Source organism: Xiphophorus couchianus, chromosome 21, assembly GCF_001444195.1.
Source record: "Xiphophorus couchianus chromosome 21, X_couchianus-1.0, whole genome shotgun sequence".
Lineage (NCBI taxonomy): Eukaryota > Metazoa > Chordata > Actinopteri > Cyprinodontiformes > Poeciliidae > Xiphophorus > Xiphophorus couchianus.
Genome location: NC_040248.1, coordinates 2,889,351 through 2,900,675, shown reverse-complemented (window position 1 = coordinate 2,900,675; position 11,325 = coordinate 2,889,351). Strand labels below are relative to the sequence as shown.

The window sequence follows — 11,325 nt, the reverse complement described above, 5'->3', positions numbered from 1 at the left end:
GGTGGCAATGTGGTTGAGTTTTGTTCATGTAGAAACAATCCGAGAACTAGTGGTAGTCTGCGGAGGCCCGACGCGACCGGCCATTCATCACTCTGCTTTGTAAACCGTGATATTTTGTACTGAATATTTATATGACATTAAATATGTTTAAAATGAGGCCGTGTCAGCGAGGTTTTCTGTGAAAGATGGAAACTTTAATTTGAAAAATGTGACAGCAGCTGCAGGCGAACACACACCAGACACTTTCTAGCCCTCTCAGGTATGTACGTCTTATCTACAATGAATCTCAATATGAAGAGACCCAACTCCACCATAGATAGTTATTAATATGTCTGCCGTTGTTAAATAGCTGGATCCAGAGGCGTCTGAGCTGGGGAAATTGTTAATTAACCAATCTATAATTAAGATCTGTGAGACAGCCAATTGGATCACAAGTGAGAGATATATTTTGATTATTAGTGGAGGAGTGGCAAATGTGGAACAGATGGTGACATTGTTAGCATAATGGACCATTTTTAGCCATTTCTCTCAGAATTACAGATGCACAGATCCGATATCAATATCTGTATCGGTCCCAATATTGAAATAATTATAGATTGGGTATTAAATGAGAATGTGCCCAATCAATAATGGCAGATCTATTCAGTCTAACTCTACGCTTTATGCTCTTAGCGACCTCATCCTTTATTATTATATCATATTTACATTTCCTACATCAGAAAAACAAAATCTCAACAAGTATGTTTGGTGCAGTTTCTGATGCAAATATCTTTGTACACTTGAAATGAGACAAAACTAACAGAAATAGAAGCCTGTTTTAACTCAACAATTCCTTAATATTGATGAAAAACTAATAATTTATTATCACTTTCTGGCTGAAAAGTTACTAAGAAATTTGCAGTAGAAACTAGACAAAATACTTGGTAAGATTTTGTGTTTTTGCAGTGTATTTGAACTTTCTGAACCATTTTAGGGAAGATCTGTTGTACATTATTTTTTACACGTTTGACTGACAGCTGACCTACTTTTGCCAGTTTATTGTTTATTTTACATTGGTTGTTAAACTAAAATATATATATTTTTTTCATATTTGACCTAGCTTGTGAAGCTATTAGTGTATTTAAAGTGAGCTGTACTGGTGCAGAGTTATCAAACAAATGAGTAATTCAGTATATTCATGTCTTTTCTTAAAAAAGGAACCATTTTAAGTCAATTCAAAACTGTTTTTCTGTATCGGAAAGAAAACAACAGATTGTTAGAGCAGAATTTTAAAGCTTTATTTATCTCATCTCATATCCCATCTTATAAAAACTTCTTGTTTCTAGTTGTTAGCTTGTTCTGGTAACGCAGTGAGTCCTGCTGTTGCTTTAGATGTACCTTTCAGACATAAAAAGTACAAAACTGTACATTTGTGGCTTCCTGACTCACCCTAACTCCATCAACTTTCACTAGCTCTGGCCTGACTGGCTAACGCTTCTCCGTCACTTCCTGGCCTCCGCGCCGTCGTCCGTCTCCTTCTCCTGCCGCTCGCGCTCTCGCCGCATCTCCTTCAGCTCTTGACGGTACTTCCGCTCGATGAAGCGCTTCTGATGAGCCATTTGTGGGAAGTTATCTGGAAAGAGAGAGAAGAGACGAGGTCAGAAAATTAAGAGATTACAGCAGCGACGGTTTTTAAATGAGCTGTTTTAGGTCAAATGTTGCAACTAAACCCGCTTGTTGATATTTCCTTATATTGATCCGTTTTGTTTGGTTTCAGCCTGATAACTGCGAGATCTGATTGCTCAATTACAAGTAGACACTTCTAAATGAGATCAGTAAAACAAAATTAGAGGCAATAAAGCTAAATCTGATACAATCATACAAACGTCTACATAACCCATTGAAAACCTGACGGTTATTCCAACAAGTATTGATTTCTGAACTCTTAAAACATTCCTATTGTTGTTTCTAAACGAATATGAACTTGTTTTCTTTGCATCTTTTTCATTATTTTGACCATTTCTCATTTTCTGCAAATAAATGCTAAATTTTTGCTAATTTCAGAGTCATGTTGTCAGTAGTTCATAGAATAAAAGAACAAATTTCATTTTACTCAAACATATACCTATAAAAAGTAAAATCAGAGAAACTGATCGTTTTAAGTGGTCTCGTAATTTTTCACATTGTTGTAATTTACTGGCAACTTTCTACATTATGGAATTATGGAAAATGTAAATTATGATGGCATAATTAAATTGGTCCTTGGGGTTGTATGTATATTATAAGAAAATTATTAGTGTCAATGAAAACCATGTAGTTGAGAAAATATGAATGGTTGTGTATGAACACATCAGCAAATCAGCAAATTTAAAAAGTGCAAAAAATTATTTTTCTCCAGAATCATTCTTCTACCAAGCCTGTCACAATAAACAATAAATCAATTAACTGCATAATAAATTAAAAGAAACTCAATTTTCATTTGCTTGATTTATAATTTTTCTCTTTTTTATCAAATACTGGATGATAAAACTCTTCAGTCTGGTGTTTTGGTCTCAATATTCCCGTTTTTGAAAGATAAATTTGTCTACAGAGACTTTATAATTCATTTTATTTGTTGTTTCTGTTTTTTTATTTACATATTCTGGATATTTAAAATGTCTTCCAGTTTCAGTGCTTAAATGTTCATTAGAATTTAAAGTTTATTGATCTTTTATAATTTATTCTTGAATTATTAAGCCATTATTATCTGAAAATGGTCTCAGAACAATAATATTGTTTATCACCAAAAGTTCAGAGACAATTTATTGTCCAGTAAAATTTACCGTGACAGGCCTGAAACAGTGAGACGAACTGATCTGACTGTAACTGTATGTTCAAATCCTTAAAAGATGCATTTAAATTTTTGCACAAAGCTGCTCTTTTCCAAAGCTGACAAATGTTTCCATCTTGGCTTCCGAAAGCAGAAAGAAAAGGCTGCAAATTTGGCTACACAAACTCGTAGTTTTCCACAGGAAAGTACTGAAAACTTTGATTTGGGTTCCCTTCCTGCTGCCAACTTGGCCGCAGCCATTTCCAAGTCCGATACGACACATTAAGCCTGCGAGAACAGAACAAACAGGAAACTCTTCGGGTAAGGACAAGGTACCGCGCTCCGAACCGCATCGCAGACTCTGAAAACTTCGACCAAAGTTTCCCCAAGCAGATTTGTCACATGTTCTCATTAGGCGCAGAGAAAACGCGGGGGTGGCGTTCTCGAGAGGATGTGCTAAAGGGCTAACTGCAGCGATGATAATTATCAGATGAAGAAGAGGAGAAAAAATACAGATCAGGACAGGGAAAAAAAAAGACAGAAGTCACGGTCAGGCAGGTGAAGAGACTTCCACGCTGTCCTGTGAAATCAGCTCTAAAATGTCACATTTTAATGAACGGGAGATTCAGGCCTGGTCTGAGCTGCTTTTTGCATTTTTTAGAGAGTTCAGTGGCTTTTCAGAAGGTCCTAATAACGCTGGAGCTTCAGTAACATCTGAAAGCAGCCTGTTCCATCTCATCATGGAGTCGAAACGTGAGCCGAATTCACATTACTTCAGATAATCATCTGAGAGGTGAAGCTGATAAATAACTCATTTTAAGTTTGGGTGGGAAAAGAGAGAGAGAGAGAAAAGTTTACAGCAAAAAAACCCCATAAATCCATACCTGGGAATATATATAATTTAAATACACACAGTGATGGTGAAAAGAAAGTACACCCATCTAATTGTGAGGTTTTACTTATAAGAACCTAATCTGCTCTTAATCGGGTTAAAAACTTTTTTTTAAATCTAACTCCAACTTACTTAGCATAAAAAAATAAATGTAAATTAGAAATATTCCATAAAAGATCACTAATAAAAGTAACTGTTACAAAGGTGTTAACCTTTACAAAGTTAAAGTTTTGTAACAAAGTGTAAAAAAAGTTACAGCTTGAGTGAATACACTTTGGCGTTCCACAGGGCTCACTACTTGAATCCCTCCTTATTTTAAAGTAATTAGTATAAATTTTGCACTCAAAACCCTTTAAGTTTTTGGAAAAAGAGTCAACAAGTTTGGATTTCAAAGCAGTATCAAAGCAGAAAGGCTTTTCTTTCAGACAAAAATATATCAGCATGATTGTAGCTGGATTTCAGTTCCAAAACCAAAACTTTCCAAGAAAGGCCGAGAGTGGCAAGAGGTAGTTTGGTTCGTGAACACAGTTCAGACTTCATTGTTTGACAAAATATATATACTTTACTTTTAGCAAAAATATGAGCAATAACTAAAATTCTCTTACAACTTAAATGAAACCCAAAGTTAACTTAATCTGATGTAACAAGTTCAAAAACTGCAGACACACCTGCAGTTTTCAAACTTTCATAACTTTTTTATAGAAAGAAACTGATTTGGAAACATTTTTCTTTTGCCTGATTTTGTTATTTTGGTCCTTAAAATGCTTAAAGTTACGTGGAAGTTAAATTTCCACTTAACTTTATATTTTTGTCTGCCTGATGACGTAATTTTAAAATGTTAAGTTATTAATAATTTGATCAGTTACTCATTACGTTTTTACTCGTACTTGAAAAAATTAATTTATGGCTACTTTATACTTTTACTTCAGAAGTAGTGCTACCGTTAATCGAGTACACTTTTGGTTACTCTACCCACATGTGGTCCTAAACTAACTTAAGTACATTATAACTGTCCAAATAAAAGCTAAATTGATAAACGATTTACAAAAATTCTACATAAATGGCCACAACAATGACTTTGGTGACATCACAATTAACCTCCAGAATGAAACTTTTGGAATAAATGTTCAGATACATGAAAGAGGAAGAAAGATGCTTTTCAGGACAAACCCAAACACCTCATACCAAAATGTCAGGCATGGTAGTTGGGCTACAAAACTAGCTAATCTCAAAAATCATTGAGCGAATCATAAACTAACAAAATATTCATGTCTCAAATATGAGATAATCTGTTTCACAGATGAAGATGGAGCCAACCGCCAGTTCTATACGTTTGGTTGTGGGCCGAGGTTAAGTAGAAGAACAAAAAGTGGTTGCATAAATAAAAAGGTGAAATGCTCTTAAAGGCCTGGATGTTTCATCCTCCAGGCTGAGAATGAGAGGGACCATGTGGGTCGATGTGAACATCCGGATATTTAACAGGAATTAAACCAAATGGGCCATTTGCACATCTGCGAAGGCACCATTAATGCTGAATGAGGTAACACTCCAGCATATGCTACCAGACAGTTAGCATTATTCCTCTCATTTCTGCACATTCACACCAAAGTTCAAGGTGTGGGGAACGGTCTAGTGTTATTTCGGTTTATTTTTATGACTTTTTGGGTGGAAAATGGAATTAAACTTCACAATATGTAGCTAAATTTCCAATAATTTAAAAGTTAATCTTAAAAAAAATACTAAAGCCTGATTGTATAAAGTCGACAACCGTTTTGTAGTTGCCTCTTTGTTTAAGGACAATAAGATTGGGAGTAAAATAGGCAACATGTTTCAGTATTATACTTTAATACTTTATTATTCAGTATTATTTGTTTTCAATGTGAAACTTCAAAGTTAGTTGAAATATTCCCTCTAAAAACTGGTAAAGTGAAAGTACCAAAACTACCAACTTCTAGAAGTAAATTCTAGTTTCAGGGTTCATAAAACTGCTCTAGAAATGAAGCACGATATGTGAGACAAGTCGGCTGAGATATTTAAACTCAATCAGAATCATTCTGTGAACTTTTGTTATGAATTTACAACAAATCCCCACAAATGTCTGTCGATGCATATTTTACACAAACCATAAATTATATCAGAAACACTTTGCTGCCATCTAGTGGTCGGGGTGATGCCCAATTTTGCATAATTGGGCGAATTCACATATTTCCAGTTCAGATTTGACTGAGATTTTTCAGATTTCAAACAAAAAAAAGTCCAAATTCATTAAGACCTGGTTCTTAAGCCTTTTAGTTTAGCTCAGGAGGCTGCAACCTGTGGCTTTTATAAAAGCAAAATATAAATATTTTTACATAAAATGGTAATAAGATAAGCTAGTTCTTTTACACACTTTAATGTACTGAAATATTTACAACAAAAAAGGACTAAAGGTAAAAGACTTTTCAAAGTAATTTCATGGTTTTTTTAGCTTTGCTTCATATTTTGAATTAGTTTCCCTTTCCAACATATGAATTTTTTTGACAACTGTTCTAAAATCTTATTTATCCTTAAAAATAAAACATTAGATTTTATAAAAAAGTTGGTTTTTTTTTAGGTCCAAGACATTTCATTTTGCAGTAGTGGAAGAAAAAGTGTCTCTTTGAACTAAAAGGTTTGCAGGTTGTGGTATTACTATGGAGTTTATAAATAATTGTATACCTTTATCTAACAGGGAACAGAGATAAATCTGGATGTTATACATTAAGAATAAAGAAAACTCTGCAGTGGTGGTAATTAAGTCTATAAATCATTTATTTTGTTTACTTTAAACCAGTAGTTCCCAAAGATTGTCCGGGCTCCCCTATGGATTACAATAAAATCCCCCCGAAGAAAGAAAATAAATAAATAAATCAACTGGACACACACATCGTTCAACCAGACATAAACCTAAACACATATTTTGTTTTCAAACTCCACTGAAGTTTATTTCACACTTCAGGTTGCAACAAAACAAACTACAAACACTTTTGTGTAACTGTTTTTAAATTATTTTTATCCACACAATGCTTCCTGCGCCCCCCCAGAAATCGCACGGCGCCCCCCCGAGGGAGCGCGCCCCACACTTTGGGAACCACTGGCATAAACAAAATGAATTGCTTAGAGCAAACAAAACCAAGTACAAAACAATTGTACTTGATTTTGTACAACTGTATATTTAAAAAATAGTTGTACAAAAACAGAAATGTAAGCCTGATTTTTGGATAACAGTGGAAAACAAGATTTAAATCCATGATTACTTTAGTTTTAAAAAAAAACAACTATATATACAGTATATATATATATATATATATATATATATATATATATATATATATATATATATATATATATATATATATTTTAAGACAGAGAAATCAAACTTAGCCCACAATTTAGCATCAGTTCTTTAAGAAATTGTTACGAATGGTCCCTGTCATTAAAAACGGTTTAAACCCGGTGACAGAAGGAGTTGATAGACTTCAGGTGGTTTTCCACTGAGTGTTTACATTACTGTGCGCCGCCACAGCTCGGCTCGATTCGAGGCGTCATGCATGACGGCTGCCCACTGGTTTGTGTCGACTCGCTGAGGATCACATTTGACTGTGCAGTTTTTCCAGTCACAACTCGTGACCATGCAAACTAAGTGTAAATTAGAGCTTCAAAGCCTTTTAACAAAGCCGGAGTTTGGCTGTGAGAAAGAGAAGAAATAGAAAAGGAGCAAAGGACCGATCTGCGACAAAACCTAAGAAACTTAAAAACTAAGGATGTTTGAAATCAGAGATTTAAATCTTTTACAAACGATTGTCATCATAAATCGACAGGGATCCTTCAAAAATCCTATTTGGTTATAAATAGGATTTTTGTCAAAACAATTACAAGTGAAAAAAGTTACAAGAATTTTTTAATGTGATTTTATGTGATGAACAAACAAAAAGAGGCGAGAATTGTTTTTATAGATAAAATTTATGGAATATATTAATTAGTAAAAGGATGGATGAAATAAAACTGATCTTTAGACGGATGGATTATATTAGAGGCATCAATTATTTTGTCCAACACGTCAAAGAAGTAGCTTGAAATCTGGGTGTAGAGATGAACTCAGACCTGAACTTTCAGAGCCACATAAAGACAGTTACAAAGTCAGCCTTTTATCACCTGAAGAAGATTTCCAGATTAAAAGGACTAAAACTATCTGTCTTTATCTCTAGTCGCATTGATTACAGCAGCAGATCTGCTTAAAAGGTCAATAAGATGCGAAACGCTGGATAAAATTAGGAAAATATAACATCAAGAATGTAGACATTGCAAAAACGCTATCTGACCAAGTATTTTTGGTCTAGTTTCTAGTGCAAATTGTATTAGTACACTTGAAGTCACAAAACTAACTTGCAACAAACTTTTCAGCAAGAAATAGGAGCTTGTTTTAGTCAATCATTATTTCATATTGATGAAAAAGTGATAGTTCAATTGGATAAATTTATGAGTGTTTTCCTATATTATAAGTGGAAATCTGCCAGTGGAACTAGGACTTTTTGACAACAGTTAATCATATTTCTTGCTGAAAGATGATCTTTAAGTGAGTTTTTTCTTTTTTCAAGTATGCTAAGATATTTGTACTAGAAACTAGCAAAAACTATTTGGTAAGATTTTATGTTTTTGCAGTGTACAGCCCTTCCACTGGCTTCTGTTAGTTCATAAATCACTAAATGGCTTAGCATCACAACATATTGTTTAAAACTTCCAGACCTCTCAGGTCTTCTGGTTCCAACCAGAACCAAACATGGAGAAGCAGCATTCAGCTTCTATGCACCATAAGTCTGGAACAAACTTCCAGAAAACTACAAGTCCTTTAAATCTAGACTAAAAACACTTTGACAAAATCCAATGTTTAATAATTAGTCACTATTGTATTTTTATTTTTGAACTGCTCTGCTGCTAAAATGTGCCACACAAATAAACTTGACTGAAGTTATGAAATAGTTTTCACCATTTTCTGCAGTCTGAACTGGCTGGAGGAAAACATCTTTAACTGATTTCCAACAAGCAGCCGTACAGAGCTTCACTTGTCTGCAACCTGTTCATGTATTCATAATTCAAGGGCCTCCTATGGTATATATGCAACACAGTCAAAAAGCCCAATTTACATATATTATGCATTTGACTTGTGGAGGGAAAGAAGATGAGTGTTCTTTCTGGTGCAACACTCTAATTTGTCATTATAGAAACAGAGAAAGAAAGTGTGTGATAACAACGGTATCCCATTAAAAACGGAGAGCCAGGGAATAATAAAAACATACATGAACTCACACTGAAACACACACAATCTCCGTCAGCGAGGAAAGCCACACACTGCAGTTAAAATATGGAAATCACCAGCATTTTTTCCAGGGAGATGACTTGAGAATAACCCACTCAAGAGGGGGAAAAAAGAAGCTTTGGCCCATTTGCATTGTTTAACATGCAGCACAGGAGCAATCGACAAAAGAATAAGGTAGCGGCAGAATACACAAGGCCTTTGGTTTCAGAACCTGTTGGAGCAATATTGAGAGTTCCCAGCTGTCCGGCGCCGAGGAAAAAGCACCTTTGAGGAGCGTTTACTTTGCATGCTGAACAGTTAACACATTAACTCGCACAACCCAACTGCAGATTTGGACGTGAATAAAAATGTTCCGTCAAACAGCAGGATGTGAAAAAAAAATTACTTTTAGGAGTATTTTTACCCTGCTGTACTGTTTTTTTATTGTTACATGAGTATCTATGCTCTTACTTGAGTAACATTTCTGGATTTTCTGCCCACTGAATGAAAAACAAACATGTTTTATCCGGACACAGACACACACCTGCAGTTTCTGTTTTTTATTGAAGGAAACTGATTTGGAAAAATTTTCTCTTGTCACTTATATGAACTACTGTCATTTTGGGCCTTAAAATAACAACATTTCCACTTAACTTTATAGTTTGGTCCATCTGATGTAATTTTTAAATATTAAATGTTAATTTGATCAGTTACTCAGTACTTGAGTAGACATTTTACCAAATACTCTTTTACTTTTACTTGAGTAAATTTATTTTGAAATATCTCTACTCTTACTTGAGTAAACTTTCTGTATGCTCTGCCCAATCAATGAAGAACAAACATGTTTTAACCAAAACAACAACAACAAACTAGATGGCTACTTTTTGCCTTTACTTGAGTAAAAACATGTTGAAGTTTAGACTCTTAAAGGAGCTCGACAGCATACGGTTTTGTTTTAGCATTCAGCGTGAACGGACGCCGAGAGACAACTCCACAACTCTGAGTCTATCACCTCGAGCGCAGCACATCCGTCAACAGGCCTGCAGCGCGGCTGCATAATGCTGCTGATGAAGGGATTTTCCTGCCATGCCAAAGGGCAAATTAAACCCTGAAGCCAGCAAACACAGACGCTGCATACTCTTCTTTACTCTCCTCTTTATCCGCCTGACGCTTTTATCCAGAGATTAAGAGGTTTAGAGGGAACCGAGTAAAGAATGTAGTTCCCCTACAGCAACAAGCTGGATAGAGACTCTTTCTCCTAGTCAACAGATATTGTATTGTTTAAAAAACAAGCAGCTGCAAGGGAGCAAAAGGGAAAAAGGAGAGGCGGCGTGTTTTTAGACAATGATCTGAGGAGGCAAAGAATTTGGATAACCAACAAGGGAGGATAACAGTTGATGTTATAATACTTTTTAGGAGTTATATTCTGATCTTCCACTCATTTGGTGTTGCAACAAGAAAGCTACTATGAATTAGCATGCTAACTATGCTACACAGCTAGCCCATTCTTCAGTTTTACAATAGCTTAACATGCTAGCAACTTTATATGACCATGTAGCTCAGATAAAAGACTTTAAAATACATTTGTACTGTTGTATTAACCTTAAAGACTACTCAGGTCTTCTGGTCCAGAACCAGAACCGAACATGGAGAAGCCCAGATTTTATAAAACTATCATCAAGTTGTGACGGTTTAATATGAGACAGATAATCTGTGAAAAACAACATAAAAAACATTGAGCTACCAACCCAAAACAACCAATTAGAGCCAGGAGGAGGATTTTAGTGCTGTCAATCAACCTTGTGAATGCGCTGCTAAATGTTCTAATGGTGGAAAAACAAATTACATTTAGAAGAAAATCGTTTATCCTTAACTAGCCTTAGCATTTGTGGCAGGCTATGTTGCAGTACATGGCGGAGAGCAAAGGGTGGAGGGAGTGAGCACAAGAGTGATTGACAGCAATAAGGTCCTCCTCTTGGCTCTGATTGTTTTTTTTTTTTGACTGAGTGGTGTATTTCCGAAGTACTGGGAGCTAAATGTTTTTCAGATTATTAGTCACAACGTAATGATAATTTTAATAAATATCTAAAGAAAACATTTTGAAGTAAGGAATAGTAAAGAAGCCAAATAGAGGCTCTTTTTCCGTTTATTACAAACTATATTGTTTATCAAAACAAGCAAGTTTCAAGGAACAAGCAAAGGGAAGATGAGTCTCAGAGCCAGATAAGAAGCAGTTCTATCCGTGAGAATTGAATGATAAATGGTTAAACCGTTTCCATTTATATTTGAAGATCTGCGTCAGAAACTCTGAACCGACGACTTCCCCAGCCC

The 11,325-nt window shown here is 35.1% G+C and overlaps 1 protein-coding gene across 3 annotated transcripts in view; it reads right to left on the bottom strand.

Moving 5' to 3' along the window:
• Nucleotides 1-1,252: 1,252 nt before the first annotated feature.
• Nucleotides 1,253-11,325, bottom strand: part of drosha (drosha ribonuclease III) — a 134,511-nt gene continuing 124,438 nt past the window's right edge. For all 3 annotated transcript variants that reach the window (XM_028004741.1, XM_028004742.1, XM_028004743.1), the window contains one exon: nucleotides 1,253-1,612. In XM_028004741.1, the coding sequence (XP_027860542.1) occupies nucleotides 1,482-1,612 (131 nt within the window). In that variant the 3' untranslated portion in view covers nucleotides 1,253-1,481. The remainder of the gene's footprint in view (nucleotides 1,613-11,325) is intronic.